The 25,643-nt window shown below is 50.2% G+C and overlaps 1 protein-coding gene across 1 annotated transcript in view; it reads right to left on the bottom strand.

Annotated features, from left to right (window-relative positions):
- The window catches only part of LOC127225683 (ankyrin repeat and SAM domain-containing protein 6-like), a 41,158-nt gene that overhangs the window by 5,150 nt on the left and 10,365 nt on the right, over positions 1-25,643 (bottom strand). Inside the window, 14 exon segments of the mRNA XM_051189196.1 lie at positions 3,588-3,679; positions 3,681-3,710; positions 5,571-5,638; positions 7,110-7,293; positions 10,717-10,827; positions 10,829-10,905; positions 13,225-13,378; positions 15,267-15,317; positions 15,319-15,471; positions 18,336-18,385; positions 19,113-19,311; positions 19,465-19,613; positions 22,582-22,688; positions 24,505-24,709. Of these exon segments, the coding sequence (XP_051045153.1) occupies positions 3,588-3,679; positions 3,681-3,710; positions 5,571-5,638; positions 7,110-7,293; positions 10,717-10,827; positions 10,829-10,905; positions 13,225-13,378; positions 15,267-15,317; positions 15,319-15,471; positions 18,336-18,385; positions 19,113-19,311; positions 19,465-19,613; positions 22,582-22,688; positions 24,505-24,709 (1,630 nt within the window).

Here is a 25,643-nt window from a genome sequence, read left to right as displayed (position 1 = left end):
GGTGGCAGGGGACATGTGATTTTATTTTAAGCATCGTTTTAGCCTCAACTCCTTAAGCAATAGGTCAGGGACATCCAGGCCCAGAGTTCTGTCTCCTCACCTCAAGAAAACACCAGACAGCCAAACCATCATCACAGGATGGCAGTGACACACATTCCCAGAAAGAAAGCAAATGACTGGTACATGTAGGTAATGGCTCTGATTCCTCTAGTAGCTCAAGAAATGCAAATTAAAACCAAGTGCAAGTTTGGGCCTCCAAACACATGATGACTAGATACCAAACCAAAGGGACCATCGAGACGGTTCAGTGTGTTAACACACTTTCCCCCTAAGACCAAGTTCAATCCACAGGACCCACAAGGTGGAAGCTGAAATTGATTCCTACAAGTTGTCTGTGACCTCCACATGTACTCTGTAACATTAATAGACACAGAAGCATGCACACACACACACATACACACACACACACACACACACACACACACACCTTTAAAAAAAAAAAAAGCAAACCAGTAGTGCTCAATGCTGACATGGCTTCCAAGGAACTGGAACTTATAACCACAGCTAGTAGGGTGTCCATGGTCCTTTCTGGAAAGAAATTCTGGATGACATGCATGTACTGTGCGTCTGGCTCTTAGAGTTGTAGATATTTATCTTGAGGACACTGGGAAGCCTTCATACAGAGAGACCTATCTGCTGCATCCACAAGTGGGCAGCCATATAAACAAGCATGGATTTTAAAAAACAATTTTAGTAAATCTATGTATATTTATATCAGTAAGAATTCTGCAGAACATAGGGATGTATTTTCCTATCATCCTAGCACTCAGCAGGCTGAGGTTGGAGGACCCTAAGTTCAAGGCAAACTTGGATTTTATAGCAAGGCTCCATCTTAAAAAACAAAAAACAAAATTCCCAAGAGCATTCTCAGCATCCTGGGTAACTGTGGTGGGTATCCTTTTGACTGAGCTGGGTGTCAAAAGAAAAGCCTGATTGTCAAAATAAGTTCACACTCAGCCTCAGTGTGGAGCTGGGCCCTCCAAATAGAGACAGGCAGGGCCTGGCCTGAGCAGCCAGGTCCAGCACTGCAGGCCGGGATCTGAGAATTGCATCCGGCTCCAGGAGTCATGCTCCAGCTGCTATGTCTTGCTCAGAACAAGGGCGAGAACGGGAGTGCAGTAAAGACCACATTTTCATGTTAAATTTCTCCCATTATGCCTTCTTCTAGGACACTGTGGCACTGCCCCTTCCCAGTGGACTGTGCCTGTGCCATTTATCCCTGGGGCAACAGGGTCTTCCTCAGGCAGTGACTCGGGTGGGCTGCTGCCTTCCTCAGAACAGAACACAGGGCCTGTGCTAACCAGGGAGCAGGAAGCTGTCAACATTGGAGAAAACAGAAGGTTCCGTTCTGCAGTTTTGAGAAAGGCCTGTGGGGTGCTGGTTGCTATCCCATCATCAACTGTTGAGACAGTCACCTTTCTTGAGGTCGGCACACCTTTCTATTTGTCTCCCTAAGCCAAGGAGCCCATGGCTACACAGGGTAGGGGAGACCACAGGGGCATTAGCCACCTGCCATCTCAATGCCACCTCCTCAAGTGCACATTCCCTGCCTGTCCTCCCCATCCATGTTCAGAACCTTCTCTGGTTCTCTCCCTGAACTTGTCACTGACTTTCCTGTTATCCTCTTTGGCTAGGAGGAAGGTAGAAACCCCAACCTCTGCCAACACTTTGCCCCTTTTCAAGATCCTGCTCTCCTTCACGTGGGTCACCCCATCACCCCCAGCCTCTGCCTATGTCCTCTGCCCCCGCCATGAGTGTTCCCTACACATATGTTCCCCTTGGCCTAGTCCATTTCTGCCTTCAACCGCCTTATCCAGTGCCTCCCATCAGGTCTGCTCCCCATTTCCACTTCCCCAGGAAGGTCTCTCCAGACCCTGCCTGCCCAGATCACACTCTACATAAAGGACAGGGCATCTCGTGCCCACCCTCCTCCGTGTGCGCCTGTTCTTTAGTGACACTGCTGAGACATGGTCACACCAAGTTCAAGCCAGTCTCTGCCTCTTACTGTATGACCCTGCACACATTCCTCCTGCAGTGTGTGTGTGTGAGTGTATGTGAGTGTGTGTATGTGACTGTGTGTGCATGAGACGAGTTTCTCAGCATAGTGCTGGTCTTAGTGGCACATGTTGTCATGGTACCCAGGACAACACATTTTTTTTACTATGAGCAAGTCAGTGCTTCAAAGCCTTCAATGAGGGTTTGGCTACCATTAGGGACTAGCCAAGGGCTTCTGTTCCCTAGCTGACACCCTTCCTAACCATGGACACATGCCTCCAGCCTGCCTCTACCTCCTCAGTCTCCACATTTGAGAGGGTAACAGGAGTCTCGCTGGTGTCGAGGAAATCAGGGTCTGCTGCCTGCCTCTGAGCTGGACTCTATCACCTACCCATTGCCCAAGTGGGACACTTTCAGGGACACCAACAGGAAAGACGCGGACAATGCCAGCCATGCAGTGCCTGCGTGGTGCTCACTTATAAAGGGTCACCTGACACAAGCAACAACAGGCATTGGCCCAGGCCTAGTTATACAGCAGAGAGGAAGAGGGGGAGGCTAGAAGTCTTGAGTTCAGATCCTGCCTCAGATGCCCAGCACAGAGGCCACATGTAGTCCAGTCTGGGAGTCTCTACTCCCTTGCCAGACAGCTGTGCAGACTCTGGCCTCTATGAGGGCTGACTAGGTCGTGTTTGCTGATGGCTTGCAGATGATAAAGGTGGCATGAACATTTCTTTGCTGTGGGCACTGCTCATCCACTCACTGCTGTAGAGCACACTCCCCAGGGCAGAGAAGGAACTAGAAGTCTGGCCACGCTCCTGCCTCACCTCACAGTGCAGCACAGCCTGGGAAAAGCCAAACCATCAAGAAAAAGGCAGAGTCCACATTACCCTGACATACTGCTACTTCTCCACAAGTCGGAGGCCGTGAAGCAAGGAGCAAGAGAAACAGCAGATAAGCAAGCATCGTAGCTGCTGAGCCAGCACTTGATGAGAAAGAGGCAGAGGGTGGAGGCAACAGCCCGACAGCAGGCAGGGTTAGTCTCCACACGGTGTGTGCCTGGAGTGTGCACTGCTGACATTCACTTGTGAAGTGATGAGACGGGACATTAGGCATTAACGTGGGACATAGTACCGATAGTATGTGACAGCCTTGGGTGCCAGGGCTCTGCTAGGAACCTTAGCTCATGCAACAGCCCTAGTTCCCATGCTATGGACAGGACAGGGCAGAGAGGCCCAGAGAAGCAATGCCTTGCCCTGAGATTCCACCCACAAGTAGTCTGATCCCAGGGTTCTCATCCCACAGTGCTGTCAAAGGCAATACCCACCCCTTGAGATTGAAACCACCCAAGGAAGTCTGTATGTAAGCTGGAGGGGCTGCAAAGGGAAAAGGGTGCATGGGGAGGCAGTTTCTCAGTCATGAGGAGTGTGCAAGCAGGCCACCTCTGTCACCTGCCAGAGGAGACCCAGAGGGGCCATCATGAAGATCTTGGTGGTCTTCAGCGTTTGAACAAGGTGAGGACGAAGCTAAAACACAGTACCTTGCCTGCATTCAGCTCAGAGATGGCGGCCAGAATCTGCTGCCGAGAGCCATCCGTCTTAATACCCAGCTCCTGCAGGTCGCCGTCCGGTAAGTGTGAGGAAGGCTTCCATGTCCACCTGGGAAGAGAAGGGTCTGCCATTGTCTGTGGGACACTCTCCCCCACTACACGTGTGTCACAGGAGGGACCGTTATGAGAACCTGTTATGATGCACTCCTTCTAAGTCTGGCCTGATACTTAAAGATGGCTCACTGTTCACAGCCCTAGCCCTCGGCTTTCCAACAGAGGCATTGTGGGAAGATTGAGAACGAACAGAGGGACATCTTGGGGACAGGGATCTGAAGGACTCAATGTCCTGCCACTAGGAAGGGAATCCCCGCGTGACTGCGCATGGCAGTACTGGACCCTGCACAGCAAACAGGCTGCATGGGAATACTCACCGCATTCCCTCCCACAGGACAAGAGGCGTGCACACTGGGGAAAGGCAGAGTGAGGGATAAGCAGGGGCAGAGAGGAGAGAAAGGCCACAGGGAACTAAGGCAGAGGCACCAGCAGAGGTATGTGCAACTGTGCTCTTCTGTGCAGGTGACATGCTGCCAGCCCTCCCTGCCAGCCTGCCTGGGTGTTAAGAAATGGTCCTGCTCTAGGAGAAATACTGATAGGCCTCTGCCCCAGGAGAGACGTACAAAGTGAGCCTGGTAAAGACATCCCACCACCCCCGCATGCGGGACAGCAGCAGTCGGGAACCCAGGTCCCACACCCAACAAACCCAGTCCTGTGCGCCCCATCCTGCCCACAGGGTGTGGGTGTGACGGTTGGAGCTCCGGGAGATGCACAACTTTGGGGATGAGGGTTACACACCTCATGACACAGAAGCGAGGTACACTCTGAGACATTCTATGGCTACGTCAATGAAGAGCAGGCAGCAGCCAAGGGTTGGGAAGCAGTTCTTGGAAAAGAGGAAAGCTCTGTGGAAGTTTCAAAGGTCAAGGAGACAGACAGGACGTGACAGGAAGAAAATGGAGGAAGAGGGCGGCACACATCTGTCTCTAGAGCTTTTGTCGAATCGCAAGCTTGGTGGGGATCATGAGTGACAGCACTCAAGACACTTGTCACGTGCCAAGCTGTCAGCAGACTCTAAACCAGTGATCACAGCCCAGGGCTGGCGGCCTCAGGGCTTTTATTGGGCTAATACAGTGAATTGTATTAAAATTGTATTGATGTACAACCCACCTACTCTACAATTCACCAAATACAGCTGTGTTTAAAGTATGTATCTGAATGAGCACACTTGATGTCAGGGCATCCCTTCTGGAGAAAGGCTCTCTAGTATCCCAGGCTGACCTTGAACGTTGTGCATGCCTCCACTTCCTGGGTGCTGGGGTTGTCTGCACAACCACACCTGGTAGGTGCAGTGCTGGGAATTGAAGGCAGGACTTCAGGCATGCTAGGTAAACAGTCTACACCTGAACTGCATCCCAGCTGTGGGTCATTTTCATCCCCTATGAGGAAAGCCTATGCCCAATGGCAGTCACTCTGAATTCAGCCTCAGCGTCTCTAGCACCCCTAGCTCACAGGCTCTGTCTCTCTCAACCCTACCCCCAGTCCTCTGTTTTCCAGGATGACTAGGGACTTGTAGTAACCCTCCTGCCTCAGTGATGTGAGCACTGGGATGGCAGGAACGAGCCACCATGCCCAGTTGAAATGTGGTTTTTGAGTGCTTGTAGGTGACCCTGACACTGTTCCTAGACACTTTTCAAACTCAAATTCACACAGAGCTTGTGTGAAGCCCATATAACAAAACTGCTTTCAATACAGAGAAGTGCTCAGTACAGACTTCCATCACAGAGGAGAACTCAGACCCTGTGCCACTCAGGTCCCATGCCATTGAGAAGGACTTAGACTCAATGGGCCCAAGTAGATACATATAAAGCCTTTGTTTTAATGGTCTTAGCTTAGCTGACACCCAGGAACTTACCTCTTGCTCCTCGAAGATGGGCTGGTACTTCTCAAGTGACAACTTCTTGAGGATTCCAGTCAGCTCATCTTTATGAGAAAGAGATGAGGATTAAACACACACACACACACCACCACCAACAACAACAACAACAACAACAACAAACCACAGCATTTTGGAATTGGGTAACACACAGCAGGAGTGGGTCTCACACTTCTCTACGATATTAGTAAGATCCCCTAGCACAGTCCTAGCATAGACAGATACCACCTTGGCTGTATCCCTGGTCACTGAGGGTAGGTGTACTCAGCCACACTGTCCCTCACAGCAGGCTCTCAGCATTCTAGAAAGCCAAGATCAGTCTGTGAAGACCAGAATGGCCTCTGTTGATAGTCTCAGAGCTACAAGAAGCAGACTTGGGTAGTTCCAGTTACTGGGAACAAACCCTACCTGTGCAAGAGCACACACTCAATGCCATGGCTAAGGCCAGAAGTCAGCTGGTCTGAGAATGGCACCAGAGCAGTCAGGCACTGCAGACAGATGGGAGGAGGGGCACTCACATGCATGGAGCCCATGGGCCCCACAATGCACTGGTAGCAAAGCCAGAAGGACTTAGATTTGGGAACAAAGGTGGACATCAGACCAGGTGGGACAAGGGGAGGACACAGAGCAGTGTCTGGGACTAGAAGAAATGCAAGGGCATGCTCAAGAAGGCCTTGTTAGACTAGACACCTGATGAAGAACACATAGGCTGACAGCCAAGGCAGGAAGGAAGGAGAGAGCAGGGTGGATGGATGACATGGAACAAGATGTTGTTTGACAGAGGGTGGCCAAGGCAGGTATTCCTTGAGACATTTGACAATAAATAAAGTACAAGCTATGCAGATATCTGAGGACAGAGCATTAGGCAGCATCCAGGGTATGTGAACAGCACGTGCAAAGGTCCTGAGGTACTAAATAAGTTCAAAGGAGATGGTAGAAAGCAGGCTCCTTCTTCATTCACTTAGCAGTGACTATCAGTGTGGCTACGGCATGCTGAGAATCATGTGTGGGGCAGTCTGTGACCTGGACCCTGGGTTTTGCTTGGCCCCACTGAGAGCAGGACTCCTTCAGCTGGCTGGCAAAGTCAGCACAAATACGAAAGAAGCTTGAAGCTGCTTGGTAGCACCAAGGTCTGCCGAGATGACGAGAAAGCATCCCCAAAGCCCCTGGGTCCACACTCACCTGAAGCTTGCTCCAAATATCTCCATCATATGAGTCGATTAATGTGTTTTCCTTAAGGTTGTTTGAATAGAGCCCACGCCATCACTAGGAAGTGTAGATGCTAATGTAAATTCTGACTTGTGCAACTCATGGGGAGACGGAGCAATTGGGTTCGGAAGGGCCTTCTACAGGCATCTATGCATATCAGCAAAACAGCCTATGCTCAAATCCCACTTCATTGCACTTACCACCAGGGAGGGGAAGAGATGTGAGACCTTGGCTGCTACCACATGGTCCTGTGCTGCCAGGTCACCATGGTGGAGGAACAGGTATGGATTGGGACCTCTGGAGACTCACCCTCATCTGTGATGGTGCCACTGCTGGAGCCCCCACTGCTCTTAGACTGTCGATGGGATGATGAGGAAGACACTGAGGATTCTGCAGCATGGCCTTTGGGAGAGGGGGAGGGCGTGAGGGTAGGGGATGTGCTTTTAGAGGTAGCAGAAGTTCCAGATGGAGGCCGTTTGCTGGGGTCCAGTTTCTGTACAGGGCATAAACAAAAATTGAAGCCATCACCTAGTGGGTGGAGAGGATGAGAATGGATGCTGTATCTTGGAACACAGTGGTACCTACTCAACAGCACATCTAGCTGGGACTGGGATGCCTGTAACTGAGACTCAGAGATGCAGACTGGCATGAGGGTCAGGAAGGCTGAACTTGGGTGCCACTCTGTTGCTACCAGAAGGGGTGGGGTTTGTACCTAAACAACACTGAGCCTTCCATCTCCTCACAGAGTTAGCTTCTGAGATTTACCAGTGTTCCATAGTTTTCAACCTACAGATTCAACACATTTTACTAAATTTAAACACATTTCATTTTCATATAAACTTATGCAAATGATATTTATAAAATGTCAAATTAAAAATTCTAATTGTTGGGGTTAGAGAGATGGCTCAGTGGTTAAGAGCACTTGTTGCTCTTGCAGAGGACCCAGGTTCAGTTCCCAGCACCCACATGGCAGCTCAGACCTATTGGTAACACCAATTCTGGGGTGCACAACATCCTCTTCTGACTTCTGTGGGGACCTGTGAACACACATGGTACAGATACACAAATGCACACAAAAAGCTCATACCCACAATATAAAGCCAAACTTTAAAAATATTCTACTTGTTTACTATTAGTATTAAAAAATGCAACTGACCTCATATATTGGCCTTGTGTTCTCTGAGCTGCAGCCCAGCCCCTGGACTCCTACTCTGAGCTTGCCAAACTGGTTTATTAGCCCTGAGCATCTGCACAGAGTCCTTATAGTTTTCTAACCGACAGGTATACCAAAGGCAGAAGGAGTTTGGTTTCTTCCTTTCCACTCTATCACCTTTTAAACTTCCCTCACAGCACAGGTTGTAAGCGGTAAGCACCCACAGTATGATAGCATCCTAGCTCCCCATCAGGGAGAGCTTGGTCTTTACTGGCAACTGTGATGCCACTATACTCATTTTACACCAGGATGCAGGAAATCCCTTTGATAGCTGCTTTGTGTTTTAGCTTCTCTACACCACATGCATGCTAGAGCTAGAAGAGGACATGATCTCCTTGGACTGGAGTTGCAGATGGCTGAGTCACCTTGTGGTGCTGAGACTCAAATCTGGGACCTCTGAAAGAGCAGCCATCTCTCCAGCCCTGGATTCTGAGTGCTGTTAAATGCTTTTCTGCATCCTTTCTTCCTTCTGTTATCTGCTGTGTCACAGTCACGGACTTTCTAATGCTGAACCCAACTTGCATAACGAACCCCAATTAGCTGGAAGGGTTTCCTTTTGTCCACCACTGGACTTGGCTGTGTGGAAGATTTCAGAATTTATGAGGACTACTGATGCTACATTTTTCCTTACAGTGTTACCCATATTCACCTTGTCCCAATCTCAGGGGACAGAGAGACACTACATCATAATAGAGGGGTTATTAAGACACAATAATCACCAAGCATGGTGGTGCCCATCTTTAATCTCAGCACTGGGGAGGCAGAGGCAGGAGGAACTCTGAGTTTGGGGCCAGCCTGGTCCACAAAGTGAGTTCCTGCCTCAAAACAAAAATAAAACAAAACCAAAAAATAAAACAGTCCCAAATGTGTGTAGAACTTTAAAGTAAGTGAGGCAGAAAATGACAGACCTGAAAAGAGAAATAACTCACCCCTTGCTATACAATTACAGATGTTACCACTCCTCTGGGAACTGATGGAGCTGGGGAATCAAGATATAGAGCACATGGACCACACTACCAGCCAGCAGCACCAGTGACCCTGGGAAGAGTCGCCCTTCCCAGCAGCAAGAGAACACACATTTTTCTTAAGTGGCTATTGGGACTCTCACCAAAACTGATCACACTCCAGGGCATGAAACAGACCTTGACACACTTACAGCAGGGGACAGAACTACAGTGGAGACAAGCTATGCATCGGTAATAGGAGATTCCTAGAAAACCCTCAAATGACAGAAAAACAAAACAAAACCCCCAAACCTTCTAATGCTGGGACAGGAATGAAGTCCAGATTCAGTTGTGACTGGTCACCAATGCCCCAAGCACGAACCTTAGCTTTATGGTGGAGGGGGCAGCTGACACCTCCTACAGAGACACAGAGGTGGCCTCCCTGTCCCCACTCACCCTTTCAGCCTTCCCAGTGAATCAGGTTTCCATGATCAGTGAATATGCCAGAAACCAGCCCCACACATAGCTCACCATAGCAGTGAGCGTCCTGCTTTAAAACAAAGGACAAAATCCAGATCCAGAGCCTCCAGTTTTGAAGACTTATTTCTATTCTTCCTAAGGGAGCCGTTGAAAAGCACATCCTCACTTCACTTACCACTAGAGCCCGCAACAGAGAGACCATTTCTGTGTCCTTTTACTGGGGCAGTGGTTTCTAAGAGACCCTGGCGGGAACATACTGTCAGGACACAGAAACAGATTTCCCAGACCCCACCCTGAGAGTCAAGGGCAGTAGGGTAGGGTGGGGGAGTCTACTACACCATGCGTCAGGGCCTTGGAACTGGATCCTTCTGATGACTGTCCTGGAGTGCAATTCTTGACAGCTAATTTCTTTTCATCAGAGTATATGTATGTTGTATGTTGTTATAGTTGACAGATATGGCCAAGTGAGATAATAGTTAATAACTTACAGGCCTATTTCGAACACCAATGACAGAAAGCTAAATGATATTTAACATGGTTAATAAACCATCAGAATAGAAGAGAATGTTTTAGACAACAAAGGAGAAAACTATTTCAAAAGCCCTCAGCTAGTAGACTTATTTTAATGAGTAGCTGTGAGTAACCAAGTAGAAAATGTGAAAAGACAAATACACTAATTATATAACTTTTTGTATCTGATAAAGAAAATGCATCAAAATATCAGGAGGAACTTTTTTTTTTGTCTACAGCTGAACTCTAAAATAAGCTTAATTATACTGTCCTTTGCATAGATAATTCTGAACATAACAGAAATAAGTTCTTAACTAAATTATAAAAGGAATTTGAATTTAAGGTTTTGCTGTGGAAGAGCTGGGATAACAGAAAGTTGTGGAGCCAGTAACAGCTGGGCAGAAACATTCTATTTCCTACACTTCTGCTAAGAGGCAAACCTAAGAGCTGGCAGTGTAGCTCAGTGAGCCGAGGTTCTGTCAAGCAGCCTGCCCTAGCCCTGTTAGCCCTCTGCTCTCAACAGAGAACAGTGTGTGCAAGGGGGGGGACTCAATGGACACATGCAAGTGGGTCCCTTTCAGCATCCCCCACAACCCCCCCCCCGCCCCACTGATAAAGAGGAGGGTGAACACGGGCCTGCAGGGGGCAGATGCAGACCTCTGCAGGAAGCTCAGGAGTGGCTACAACTGTGTTGCTCCCCCAATGCCACACCCTGGTTCCACATATGAGTCATGGGAGAACAATCTACAGGCACCCAGAGAACAAGTACCTTGTTGCTGGAAGAGTCACCTCCACTGCCCACGAGGGAGGCTGGACGCTCAGTGGGGCTGGAGCCGGGCGCTGGCCCCACAGGACTGGAGCCCTGGCTGGAGGCGCTGGCTGGGCTTCTGCTCAGACAATCCAGCTGCTTTTTTCCTCTGAGCAGCGATCTGGGACAAGACACTGTCTACACTGCCACCTAAGGAGACAGAGACAGGAGTGAGCACTGTGGCAAGAGTCCTGTCTCAAGAATTCCACACGAGGGGTCAAGGGGCTGAGGGGGCTAAGTGTTACGGTGAGGGGGGGGTAAGGGCCAGCTTGCCTTTCCTTCTCCCAGGGCCAGCATGTATGAATCCCTAACCCCATAGAACTCCAAGGGCCCTGCTTCTAATGCATTCTAATTGTTATGTTCTCTCCAGCTTCTCTGAATGTACCATAGCCTGGAGAGGAGCTGGGACAGACACACGGACACACGTGCACGTGGACACTTCCTTCCTGGGGCTGTTCCCAGGAAGCCACTGGCAACAGTGTTCATGGAGTAATAATGTTGGTTATTCCCTGCCAGGTGGAGCTGGAAGACAGAGTGTACTGACTAGCTGGGTCTAGTGGCATGGGCCTGGAACCTAAGCTACTGGGGAGGCTTGAGGCAGGGGACTGCAATTCAAGGCCTGCCTGAGCAACTTAGTGATGGCCAACCCATAGTAAAAAGTGAAGGCAGAGTAAGGGATGTAAAAAATGGTAGAGAGCGAACTACACTAACCTTTTAAAAAGGCAAACTGATGACTCTGCCATGGAGCTTAGGCTACAGAGATCACTGAACAGGCCTCAAAGGATCACCTGGGAGCCAGCAAGATGACTCACTGGTTAGAGGCACCTGGCAAGCCTACACACCTGAGGGGAAATCCCCAGGACCCACACACAGGGTGGAAGGAGGGAACCGATTCCTATAAACTGTCCTCTGGCTTCCACTCTCATGTTGTGGCACCCCCCCCCCCACACACACACATACATACCCCACACCCCTCACACACACACACACACACACATACCCCACACCCTCACACACACACACACACACACATACCCCACACCCCTCACACACACACCCACACACACATACCCCACACCCCTCACACACACACACACACACACACACAGCCCACTCCCCCCCACATACCCACACCCCCATACACACCCCCACACACACCACACCCCCACACCCACACCCCACCACACATACATACCCCACCCCCCAACACACACACACCCACACACACATACACCCCACACCCCTCACACACACACACAGCCCACGCCCCCCACACCAACCCCCACACCCCTACCCCCATACCCCCCATACACACCCCCACCCCCAATACACACACCCCACACACACACACATACACCCCGCACCCCCACACCCCCCCACACACAAAGTCACATCACAAAATATGTTTTTCTGATTTCAGGGGGCATTGTCTGCGTGAGCAATAACATAGGACAGAGCTCGCTAGGAAGTGGCCACACCAAGCAATCTCCATGCATGGTGGACAGGACAGAAGAGTAGCAGCAGACATGTGCATGGCCACCCAAACACTGGTGGCAGGGCAGACACCCCCACTCCCACCCCCCACCCTCAGGGTTCTGCAGCAGCCACCTGGGTTCAGAGGTCACAGGAATATGACCTGAGCTGAGTCACTGAGGCCCGGCTCCTTCGCTTGTAGCATGCAGAAGACAACATAAAGGAATTGTTCAGGGACCATTTAAATGGCTCAGCATCGTGCCTGGCACAGTGTTCAACAAATCATTCTGACTATAAATATCCATAATGTGCACAAAATAAAACCCTGCAAAGTTACAGCAAAATGCTGGTGATGAGTGAGCCCCTGTGGGTGAGCTTGTGCTCCCTACCTTTCCCCCACTTTTGTCTTTTGGCTCATCTGGACTTCGAGTTTTTTTTTTTTTTTCTGCCAGATGTGTGCATGCCTTATGCAGTGGCATGCCACAGGTGTGTCCCTGTGGAAGATCTGGCTTTGGCGAGCCCTCAGGATCTTCGGGAGGACTTGGAAGCATGCTGTGGCGTAGAACTGCGGGGTCCCTGTCTTGACATTTCCTTGCTTCCAGAGTGCCGGGTAAGTCTGGACATGTCTCTTCCCCACTCAGAGCTTTGGTACCCTTGCCCATTCAATGGATGGCAGAACAGAAGTTCCCCCGGGCTTAGCCTTCAAGAAATTTGTGCGCCATGAAAACCCTTGGCGTTCTTCTCCATTTTGTATAACATTTTACAAGAAATAACAAAAACATTATGGACCTCACTTCTCCTTCTCATTTGGCTCCATCTTGGGAAAATGGAGTGAAAACAACCCTGGAGTGTTTCTTCACTGAGAATTCTCTAGCCACACCAAGGAGTAGGCTGGTGTGAAACCACTTCTGGTACTGAGTGTAGATGGAGCTCAGGGCCAGTTGATACCCTGGCCCGGGACCATCCCATCTTCTTGAGGAGCCTGTGGCTACTCACCTGAGCGGTTATGCAGCTCCCCACCCAGCCTGCTCATGCCCCCAACGCCACTGGCACCTCCTGAGGAATGAGGTGAGTGGTTGAAGCTCCCAGAGCTGGCAGGGGAGGCTGGGCTTCGTGAGATGCTGGGGAATTTCACTGGCCTGCCAGCAGTCTGCAAATGCAAGGTGGAATCACTTAGGACTGCGTCTTCCTTCCTGCCCACACACAGCACAGCAGCACAGGCTGCCCAACGGGGTCCCTCCCCCAAGGGAAAGAGCTTGCTTCCACCTGCTAACAACCCATTAACTCAGGATGAGCACAGCAGGCCACAGAGGATCAACAGTGGGTATAAGCATACCCTAACCATCCACTGTTGATCAATGGCCTCCTGGCCACTCAGACCTGCAATTCTTTCCATGGCCTGCCCTCAGTCCTGGCCTGGGCATGCGGGAATCAGTCAGAAGGAACAAAGGCTTCAGTGGTCTGGATGGTGACCCCCCAGAAGGCAGGCAATTGTCCTCTTCTCTAGAACCCATGAATATTAACTGTCAGGTGCCACCACCTCAGAGGTACCATCAAAGGCAGGCCAACAGGGACATGAGGCTGGAGAGGGGGGCTCCAAGATTAGGAGTACCGGCTGCTCTTTCAGGGAACCCACACGTTTGGTTCCTAGCACCCACATGGCGGCTCACAAACAGTCTAGCTCTCTTCTGGCCTCTGCAAACACTACACATGCAGGTAAAACACTCATTCATAAACATAAAATAGAACTAAAAGAAATCAGAATAGAGCAGAACAGAACAGGTCACCTAGATGCTCCCCCAAGTATACTCTCAGGCCTCCTTGTGATACAGGGAATTCTGACAGAAGCCGCCGGCAGGGGCAGAGACTGAAGAGATACAACCACAAGCCGGAAGAGTCCATGGAAGTGTCATGTCACTGAGGCACCCCCCACCCCACCCCTTACACCATGGGCCTCAGCAGGGCACAGCTATACCCACACATGCACATGCTACACTGGAAGAAAGCATGCAGCCTAGGGTAACAAGGGCAGTGAGGCATCACATTTACCCCTCCCCCTGCTGTGTGCTGTGTGCTCCTGGAGGCCTCCCTGGCTGCCCACCCAGCTCCCAGAACACATGCTCGTGTTTCACGGAGAAAGAGGTCAATGAATACTGAGGGGATGAAGCATCAGTGCTTACATCCAGGCCCCTGGAGTTAGTGATATTTTCCAGAAAAGGAAGCCATGGGAAGAGATCGTAGGGGATGTTCTGATTGACAGTTGTACCCCACTCCTCACACCCAACATACCAGCATCCCTGTCTCCACTAGGACCTCAGACTGCCCCGCCCTGGGACAGTCTTGTCACGCAGACACACTGGAAGTCCCAGGTGTGTATAGTCATTCAGTCACCAAAGCATCGGGCCTATCCTAAGTCCTCACCTACAATTTACCCACTTAGTGTAACCACAGTGTAGACAGTCCACACACCCAAAGACTACCTGGCCCCATGGTGGGCAGCTCACAAACAGACCAAGGGTTCCAGTTACAGACAACTGTGGCCAAAGGGGCAGAAGTCTCCTCCCACAAAATCACCAGGAGTGCACACAGTGTCCCCTAGCATGTGCTCTTGGTCACAGCCTGAGCTACATTAGAGTCCATTAGAAGCCACGAACTGATTTTTGACCCGCCCCCCACCAGGCCAGTGATAGTCACTTCCATGGCTGGGGCCTGTGTTCCTCACCAGGCAAGCTGGAGTGGATCCTCAAACTGTGCTGACAAGGGAGGAGCCAGGGTCCCAGAGAGGATAGAAGTTCCCTTCCTGTCCTCCTCACCACCACCCCCACCCCCATCCCCACCCCCACCCCCCCACCCCCGCCTCCCACAACACTTTAACTTTCCACATGCTCAGCTCTTTGGTGGGATTTACTTAGACTAAGGGACATGGCTCACTTCAAAGAACAAAGCAGCTATGATATGACCTAGTGCCTGAGGTCCCTCTGCTGCCTCACATCCGGATCTCTGTGAACAGTGTCACAGCCAGCAATGAGACGACTTACGGTGTCAGTGCTCACACAGCCCACAGGGTGGGCCCTGCTTGCTCTTGGGGGGCAGCACAGTCTTTGCGGGGTCTGCTTTCCTATTGTGACAGGTGCGAGACCTGTCAGAGCTCCACAGCTCAAAGCTGGACGGGGGCAGGAAGGGTGGGATGACGGCCTTCAGCTTGTCACTGGGGAGCCTCTGGAAGGGAGCTCCATTCCGTAGCTGAAACAGACAAGCGGGATTAGATGGGCCCAGGGAGCTTCCACACAGTTTTCGAGTATGTAGATGACGGCGTTGCTACTCACTTCTCCACAGGAAACAGGAGCCCAGATAGCTCTACAGGCTCTCCTCACAGTAACCCAGTGCACTGTGGCAAGGTGAGGGCATGGGCAGGGGACAGAGAACCAGAGAGATGAAGAGATGCTAGAGTAGGGGTCTGGGGGACCACTCTGCAGTGGCAGAGAACTGAGCCCAATGGACAGGGCAGGGAAGCTGGGGCAAAGAACGTTCTAGACACAAGATGGGAAGGATGTAGGCAAGACTACAGCCCAGGGGTACAGGAGGAGGGTGCAGAGCTACAAAGCCAGCATGTGCCATGCTGGGCTGAAGGTATAAGGCGCAGAAGCTGAGGGCTCCAAGCCCAGCCACTCCCTCCACTCCCGCCACACCCTACCCATGCTTCCATCACTGACAGGTTTTCAACCCCAACTCCGTTTTACACAGTGAATCCGCTGGGGTTGGTATAAAACCCAACAGCCCTGACTGCTGGATGTCTGCAGCAACATTCCCATCTCCACATTCATGGTAATTAAGGAAAGACTGAACAAAGTGCCAGATGGTCCTCCGTGGGGACAGACAACCCACGGCTAACTCTGCCTGGGGGTGGGCGGGGCGGCAGGCAGGCATCTTTGCACCAATGGCTGCAAATATCCACCCTGGGGCCAACAGTCATGGACCAGCACACACCACGGGCCACCAAGTGGGCACGCTGGTGCCCTCTGCTGCACACAAGCAGCAGGACAGAAGAGTGCCAGCATCCCCCAACAGCCAGGTTTCCCTCATGGGCTAAGCAGTTTCTCTGCCAGTCAATGAATGGGTGTCACCCTCTCTGGAATGGACAAGCTTCCTCTACCCGAGGGCAGCCAACCCACCACAGCCGGGCACTTCCACTCCTTGGGTAAAGTTGCTGCAACCCTTCTGGAAGCCAGTGACTTTCACATTCTTTGCCTGAGGAATAATTAGGAAGGAGATGGGAGAATACGGATGTTCAGCAGAGCTGTTAAGATTAAAAAGAGCTATAGATCGTGCCGCCCCCCCCCCCCCCCGCGGCGCAACTCCCATGAGTCTGACTTGGGTGAAGTCATTCTGTGATGGAATGTCCTGTCACACGGCTATTAAACATGATGTGGCTAAACAAGGTTTTAATGACATGGAAAAAATCATGGTAAATTGTTAATAAATCAGGTCCAACACACTATGGGGAAATTGTAATACCACTGGTCTTGTGAGGTTCTGTCTGGGAGGCTGCGTGAGGATGTATGAAGAGCTGAACACTTAGGAAGTGCTGAGGTATTTGCTGTTATTAGTATAACATGATTCCACAATCTTAAATGCTAAAAAGGATTAGGAAAACCTTCAAAGGATGGAAACCAAAAAAGTGCCACCATGACTCACTCTGAATGTGTGATCTTGGTAATCCTGAGGGCCTGTTGGTCAGGCAGAATGTGGACAAGGGCCAGGACCACTCTGCTCTGCATCTCTGACCCTGTTGCTTCACAGGCCAGTGGCTCAGGCTGACCTGTCCTTGACAATACTGCCCCCTGCCGGCCAGGGGTGCTCTAACAGGAGACTTTTTGTGCCACAGCAGAGAGGCGAGATAGCATAGTCAAGGTCACACAGTGCTTATTCTGAACCAGGCAGGAGGCTGAGCCTTCTTGGGGGGCAATCACATTCAAAAGCTACCCCCTAAGTTAGAGAACACAGCTTTTCTGTGAGGATCTACCTTCCACATCTCTTCAACAATGACATCCCTGGAGTTTAGTAGGGACTGACCACCTGGAACAGACTTCTGCAGAGTGTGCTGTGCCCATGTGACTAAACTGTAACCCCTCTGCCATGAGCAGAAGTGACACGTGGGATCCACTCCCTCTTCTGAATGGTTTTCCTGTCCCATGATATTCAGAGTCACCACAGATGGAAATCTAGAGCCACAAACCCTCAGAAATCTTTCTTTCTGTTAAGTTGCACTCAAAAGACTCTGTTTAGCAGTGGAGAGTCTAACACAGGCTGGAATGGCCAGAGCTCTGGCAGCGCTCTTAGACTGTGAGGTAGCCTTGGTAACAGATGATCGGTCATGCATGGAGAACTGAGAGTAGAGGAGTCTAGGTTCCCAACTTCACAGAGTAAGTTGTCTTATTTGTACCATCATCCCATCAGGGGCTATTTGAACTCTTAGCTTAGCCTAATTCGAAAGTGTACAGGTCAGGAAACTGAGACCTCTCCTAGACCAGAAACATCCTTTGCTCACTCTCCCACTTCATCAGAATGGCCTAATACTGGCCACCAATCTGTCTCTCTAGTCCCTACAACATGGCCAGGACTTAAGATTTGGCCACCAAGATCTGGGGGTGTGTCTCCACTGGAAGAACGTTGCCCTAGCATACACAAGGCCCAGGTACTGTGTAACCCAGCATGATGGACTGCTTCCATTAACTCCAGCAACTCACGCTTGGCTACACAGACAGCGTGGGGCTAGCTTCAGCTGTATGAGACCCCAAGTGCTCATCATAAGGCCTCCTTCACAGTTCAGGGCTGGCATCTGCTCTGACCCCTAAGAGCCAGTGTTCCATTCACCGGTGCCCATTCTGATCACCCATCTACCTGTGGAGGCCACACAGAGGCAAACGCTCTCACCCCTCCTCCTCAGCATCAACCAACCAGGGACTGGCAGTCACTGTGCCAATGTAACAGAGTGGGCAGCAGTAGCCAGCACGGGAGCCCGTGTCCCGGTTCTCCGCTCCCCACTACGGGAGCACAGACCAGGCACTGCCTCTCTTGCCTTAAATGCTTTTAGGCACCCCACTCACCATGGTTGTCAGTAACACATCTTCCTTCTCTCTTCTAGGGCTCCCAGGACCTGCAAAACAAATAGAAGCTTCCTGAAATGCCCCTCCCTGTGACCATAGCTTGCAGAATGGCGCTGGGGGCCCCACGTCCTGGAAATCCAGCTCTCCCGGGGACTTAAATATTTAATAACAATTGGTGTTCAATATACTAATAGATGGAAGGCATTTAAAGTCATCTCAGAGAGTATGTTTTCAGCCTCTCCAGAAGCCGCTGCCATGCTGGGTCAAACAGTGGCGTGCTCACTCAATGTCTGTCTCTAACAGTGGTGCCAAAGGGGTCGGTCGATCCAGGATGGAATCTGACTGCCGGAGGGATCTTATCCAACCCATTTTCCTTCCAGTGTGGACATCTCCCTCAGCAACCTGCAGAGGTTGTTCAGTCTGTTGAATGCCCCTAGTGGTGTGTAGCTCCCTACCTCACTGGAGGGGCTCACTGGATTTCAAGACACAAGCCAATCACATTGGACTGTGCAGACACCAACCATCAAAGGCAAGAGAGGCAGTGCCTGGCCTGTGCTCCCTTAGCAGGGACTCTAGAACTGGGACACGGGCTCCTGTGCTGCTTACTGCCGCCCACTTTAGTACAGTTGGCATGGTGTCTGCCTACTTCTAGTGTCTCCCAGACCAGCCACTGCTCCTGTGTCTCATCCCCACACCATCTCATGGCCAGTAGCTCGGGGGGTGGGACCTGAGCCTTGGTGCTCTGCTGGGAACTAACCCACATGCAACCCTTCTCACCGCTGTCTTTGGTTGCATGGACTACTTCAGGTGGTCCAAGGCGGCTGCTCCTGTCCTGGGGGGGTGCCCGCATGGTGGAGTCCAGTGCCAGCTCAGGATCCTCAGAGAAAGGCAAAGGCTGATTGGCAGCCAGCCCACGTGGCAGCGTCTGCATAAGTTTCAGCTTTCGGAACCTGTTGGACATCCGGCTCCACCACGACTGTGTGAGAGGGAAGAGACGGAAGTCAGCTGCAGGCATGAAAGAATAGGCCTCCCCTTCCTAGGTGCCAGGCAGGTGCTACCAATCAACCCTTAACGATCACATTGCTGGCCAACTCCTTCCCCAGCCCTCTCAAAGAGGAAGAAGGCATACCTTCAGTCCTCCCTTGTCGTCAGGCAGCATGGGGATGCTCCAGGGTTGTCTGGCCTTCGAGTGGGGCAGGGGTGGCCGGTGGCTGGGCCGGCCTCGGTCCTTATTCACCTGCATGCACACAGATGCCAGCAGTCGAACAAGTTCAGTGTCTATGGGCACAAAAGACAGCATTTGAGCTGTGAATACATCTTCCAGGGAAGGGCCCAAATCAACCCTTTTCGGACTTAGAACTCAGTCCTGCAACACCAGGGCAGGCATAACTCACGAGTCCCCAGCTCAACCTCCTCATCTCTCCGCTTGCTGTCCTCAGAGACACCCTCCCTTCCGTCGCAGAAGTCAGGAGATTGAGCACTGAAAAGCACAGGATCGCAGCCAGACTACAGCAGTCCCTATTCTATCTCTATCCTACCCTGGGTAATGGCAGGTAAATTACACAGTCCCTCTGTGTGGCTCATAAGGAGGTGGCATTAACCAGCAGCACATAAACACAACTCGGGGATTTCAAGGGAATTCCTTGGAAGCTCAAGATGCTGGAACTCAGTATGCACTAAGGAGGATTTTAAATCACATTAGTACTTCCTGCAAGCGTCTATGAAAATGGCTCACTATTCTCCTGACCCAGAAAACCCTACAAAACCCATGCAAATCAAGAGGTTCAAATCTTCATGTTCACTTTAAGGACACCTGTGGAAACTGCCCAGACCAACAGAGGTATGCATATCTAAAACATCATCAAGTATCCCAAGGTTGTCATTAAAGAATCAGTGTGTGCTATTCCAGCAGTATATTGGGAGAGTTGGCAGGAATGCCAAGCATGGGCACTGCATCAGTGGCCCCCAAAACAGTGTTCAATTTTTCTACACACACTTACAAATGCAGAGGGTGATGCTGAACTTAAGATTTAGATGCTGATTCTCCAGCCACTGAACATTTCCAGCTAAGCCAAGCACCTAAGATGCACAGTTGAACTTCAGATGCACCATCAGGGGAATGAACCCACAAAGACAGCTGACCTGAGTTCCTGGGAGCACATGGACTCGAGATCAACAGTCAGGGAGCCTGCAGGGGACCCATGTAGGCCCTCTGAAGGTGACTGACAATTGTGTAGCTTGATCTGTTTTTAAGGCTCCTAGCAGTGAGATCAGGACCTATCCTTGGCACTTAACTGGCTTTGGGGAACCTGTTTTCCATGCTGGATTACCTTGTCAGCCTTTATTCAGGGGGAGGAATGAAGGAGGAGGAAATGGATGGGAATGGGAACAGATAAGGAGGGGGCACTATGGTCCTATGGTCGGTAGTAAAATGAATGAAAAAAATGTTAATTAAACAACAACAAAAAAGATGCACCATAAAACTTAAGCTTTCGTGCCCATTTTAACCCAGAGGTGAACTCCCCTGCCTCCCTGAGACAACCTCACTGAAAAGGAACACAATGTCCCTTAAGAGGAGGCTGCACAGAAGCAAACCATATCTCGGGGGAAACTACAGAACAAAATCTTTGGCACCAGATGAAAATCAGCATAAAATAAATGCAAATAAAAAAAATTTAAATGTAGCCAGGCATTAGTGGCACACACCTTTAATCCTAGCACTTGGGAGGCAGAGGCAGGTGGATCTCTGTGAGTTCAAGGCCAGGCTGGTCTACAGCGTGAGTTCCAGGACAAGCTCCAAAGCAATACAGAGAAGCCCTGTCTCAAAAAAAAAAAAAAAACCAAACAAAAAATTTAAGTGCAATCTTGTTGGACAAGAATGTAAAGAAAGCACTCAGGGCTCCTTGGTGGGGAATGTACAGCGAGGGAAGCATCCCCCAGGTCCCCCAGGAGGAGGTCCTGTGCTGGGGATCACCTGGACTCACCTGCCACTCTTCTACCTGTCCATCCCTTTCTAATGCCCTTTAGGATGCAGCAGTAAATAAGAAAGACAAAGTACCAACCAGTCCTCTAAGCATTCGGTAACAGACAAGTGTTTGGATGAAATTTTGAACAAAATTTTCACTTAAAAACCTAGAGGCTAAAAAAATAGCTCAGCAGTTCAGAGTGTTTATTCCTCTTGCAGAGAGGACCAGGGTTTTGTTTCCAGTGCCCTCATGACAGTTCATGTGGCTGTAGCTCTAGTTCCAGAGGATCCAATGCACTCTCTGACCTTCATGGGCACTGCATATATGTGCCTCATAGACATATGTGTAAGCAAAACAATCATACATACAAAAATGTTTCTAATCATGAAAAAGTCCCCGAACACTAAGAATGGGTATGGAGCATGCCAACATGCCCAGTCAGGAGGCTGAGTTTAAGGCCAATCTGGGCTACACAATGAGACCATATCTTAGAAGGGGAAGAAACAAGGCTGAGGTGTAGAGATGGTCCAGAGGGCAACGGCATCTGCTACCAGGCCTGGCGCGTGTGTACAATCCCAAAAAACACACAGGGTGGAAAGAGAAAATTAGATTCTGCCAGTCCTCTGACCACATACACTGCGGCATGCATGAAGTAAGTGTAGTTTTTTGTTTTTTTTTTTTTTTTTTTTTTTTTTTTTTTTAAAGCCTACAGCTTGGGGTTGGGATCCCAACTTGGGCTCAAAGCCAATGGCTGGCTCTGAATTCCTCTGTTTCTAGAATGAACCTCCGGGATAATGGAGATAATAATGTGCCAGAGACTCAACTCCTATTTGGAATCCCCAGCCCTTAGAGAGGACCAGCAGGGGAATGGAGGGGAGCAGCAGGGCCATTGGCAAATATGGTGGACACACCAGAGCAGGAGCTTGGCCTGCAGCCCCTCACATGGAGCAGAATGGGGTTGGCTTGTCTAGTCAAAGGCCCTTTATGTTTCCTGCAAAGTCATTTAGCATTTCTGGCTATGACCACAGAATGGGTCTAGATCCTTAATAGCCTGCAAAGCCACATGCCCTTGTATGCCCTCTCCCCGCAGCAACTACATGGTAGCTGTTGCTGGAAGGAGGCTAATAGAGAATGTCCCAAGAGCATGGGGTATGCCCTTGACACCTGAGACTGGTTTTTCTACAGATCAGCATAGACTTCATACGGTTATGGGAGGAACTTCATATGGTTATGGGTGAGGAAGGTCACGGAGGCTGAGTACTGTCTGTAGGCTTACTCACCAGGATCGTTCAGGAGCATCACTAGGTCAAAGGCTGTGTACCCATTTTTGGCCCGAAGAGCAACATCAGCCCCTTGATTTAGCAGATACTTGACAATTTCTTTATTTCTGGGGAGCAAAGAGGCAGGCAGTTAGATTCCCTATTCTCATGTGAATATTGATAACCCTACAGCCCATATGCAAAGGACTGGTCACAGGAAGATGCTGTGAATGGATCATTAGAGGCAGGGCCATATAGAGCCTTATAGGGATCATTGTGTATATGTCCCAAAAGGGGGTTATGAACCTCTGGCTTTGTCCCCTGGATTGAGCATTTGTTTGGACACTTGCTCCCTACCTGTAGTGGTTTGAATATAATTGGCCTCCATAAGCTCATATGGAGTGGCACTACTAGGAGGTATGGTTTTGTTGGGATGAGTGTGGCCTTGCTGGAGGAAGTGTGTCACTGTGGGGATGGGCATTAAGGTCTCATATATGCTCAAGCCATGTCAAGTGTCTCAGACTACTTCCTGTTGTCTGTGGATCAAAATGCAGAATTCTCAGCTCCTTCTCCGGCACCATGTCTGCCTGTACCACCACAATGTTCCACCATGATGGTAATGGACTGAACCTCTGAACTGTAAGCCACCCCATTAAATGTTTCCCTTTATAAGAGTTGCCATGGTCAGGCCAGATGGTGATGACTCACGCCTTTAATACTAGCACTTGGGAGGCAGAGGCAGGCTCTGTGAGTTCAAAGCCAACTTGTTTTACAGAGTGAGTTCCAGGACAGTCAGGGCTACACAGAGAAACCCTGTCTCAAAAAACAAAAACAAAAAAACAATAAATAAATAAGTTGAGTTGGTGTCTCTTCACAGCAATAGAAAGCCTAACTAAGACACTGTCCATGCCATGGATACTTTCACCAGAGGTTGGAAGCCTTGGGTCTGCTCCAACTTGAATAGAAACCTCTAGAATCATGAGGCAAAGTGAATCTTCTTCATAAATTAACTGCCTTGGGCATTTTGTTAAGAGCGACACAAAATTGGCTAATCCATCAAGCGACAGGAAAAGTGTGACTATGTTCCCAGACAACAAGCCTGGCAACATTAACCAGGCACACAGCCTTTTGATGTTTAAGCAGGGCATGGGCAATCTATTATTGTCCTCGAGGCCCATCAGGTCCTATCACCTAGCAGCTCAGAAGCAAATGTGCTTTGTATCAGTCCTCATGCTCCTTCTTTAATGGCAATAAAAACCAGGGTCTCTGCCCCAAAGTGCTCAGCCACCACACCTACCCTCTGTAGCCAAGACCTGCAGAGACCTTCCAGAAGCTTCTGCAGAGTCAGAGATTTTAGGCTTATCGGATAACATAGCCAGTGCAGGAGTGTAAATGTGATGTGGCCAGTTGAACCAGGCAAGAGGAAAGGCCCTAAGGGGAACAGGACATTTAGCAGCTATATGATGTTCCCAAAGAGGCCTGCAGGAGGGTGACAGCCCACCTGGCCAGGATAATTACATTATTTTAATGGAGATCAAGATGACTATAAGTGTCTAAGGTCATGGAAAGCCCAGGCATGTGTGACCGCTGTTCACATCACAGAGGGGATGCTTAATGGAGGTGTCTGAACCACCATGTGAAAACTCCAAATGAGCCAACACACTGTTCACCTGAAAACAAACAAGAGAAATGTATCTTTCTGTCTAAGATGTGCCTGCTGCACGGGTTTCCACAGCCAGCAGGAAATTCCACTGCAGGCTAGCTAGCGAGTGCCCTGGACAGAGGCAGGAGGCTGACTGAAACGAGCCCCTACTCCTTCCATCTTTTCTGCAGGCCTCAGTGTCCTCACAGGTTGTAACTCAGGTCAGAAAACCCCATTTCCCCCAGCCAGAGCACCTGGAGGAACTTGTGGAGGGACTTGTAGAGGAAGTGGGAGACACAGACCCATGGTAGGTGGCCTGCATAAGGGCTGTCCAGCCATGCACGCTGTCTTGCTTGTCCATGTCTGCATGCTTCTCCACCAGCAGCTGTACCAGGGGCAACTGTCCTGTGACAGCTGCCAGCATCAGTGGGGTCGCCCCGTCCCCGTTGACCAGATTCACGTGGTTGGGGTCTTCATCAGCAATCTCCTTGACCAGCTGGAAGTTTCCTACAAACAGCAGGAGCCCAGGTGACCCATGGCATCACACGCTCATGTATACAGTTGTCTCCTATGATGAACATCTGCTTACTCTACCTCTGCTGTAGTCATTGGGGGAGCACTAAGGCAGGTCACAGAGAGCCCCACTCAGATCCCTCTGTCTACTGCAGATGGAAACCAGCACATGAGCAAACAAAAGTACTTCCTCTGTCTCAGGGAATAGGGAGAGTGAGGAGGGGTCACAGACCTGCAGAGGAAAAATACAGTTCTAGGTGGTGAGGGCAGATCCAGGAGGGCTGCCTGAAGGTGGTGTCTGGGGGTTTAGGATATGGACCAGTGCGTAAAAGTGCTTGCCATGCAAGCATAAGGAATTGAGTTCAAATCTCTGGCTCACACAAAAGGCAGACAGTAGAGGTATCTGTAATCTCATTGTTCCTGTAGGAAGGCAGGAAACAGGAGAGCCCCAGCAGGTTGCAGGCTGACTGGTCTGGCATATAACACAGAATAGTAAGAAAAACCCTCTCATGATGGAAAGAAGGAGGATGGGATTTGAGCAACCCCAGGAGCTGACCTCTGGTCTCTACCTGATGCCATGGCATGCATGTGATATATTCTCTCACACACATGGAAACTCTGGGATAAAGGGCCCTTCTGTCATAACAAAACTGAGGCCATAGAGAGAGAAGCCAGTACAGCTCAGCATCTAGCTGTGGGACAGTAGGAACATGGGAGTGTATTCCAGAATCTGTGTGTAGAATGCTTTAATAAATACAGGCCCCAGGACCCACACTTCCCTGGGGAGAGTGAATTATAATTTCACAAGATTAAAAACTATTGAGGGGGGAAAAAGAAACAAAGCAAAGGCCTCAAACTGCATTTCTTTAAGCAGATTCCTTGTACCCATGGATAGGTGCAGGGGTCGGGCCTGAGGGCATGGCCTCAG

Source organism: Phodopus roborovskii, unplaced genomic scaffold (assembly GCF_943737965.1).
Source record: "Phodopus roborovskii unplaced genomic scaffold, PHOROB, whole genome shotgun sequence".
NCBI lineage: Eukaryota > Metazoa > Chordata > Mammalia > Rodentia > Cricetidae > Phodopus > Phodopus roborovskii.
This window is presented reverse-complemented; position numbering and strand designations above follow the sequence as displayed.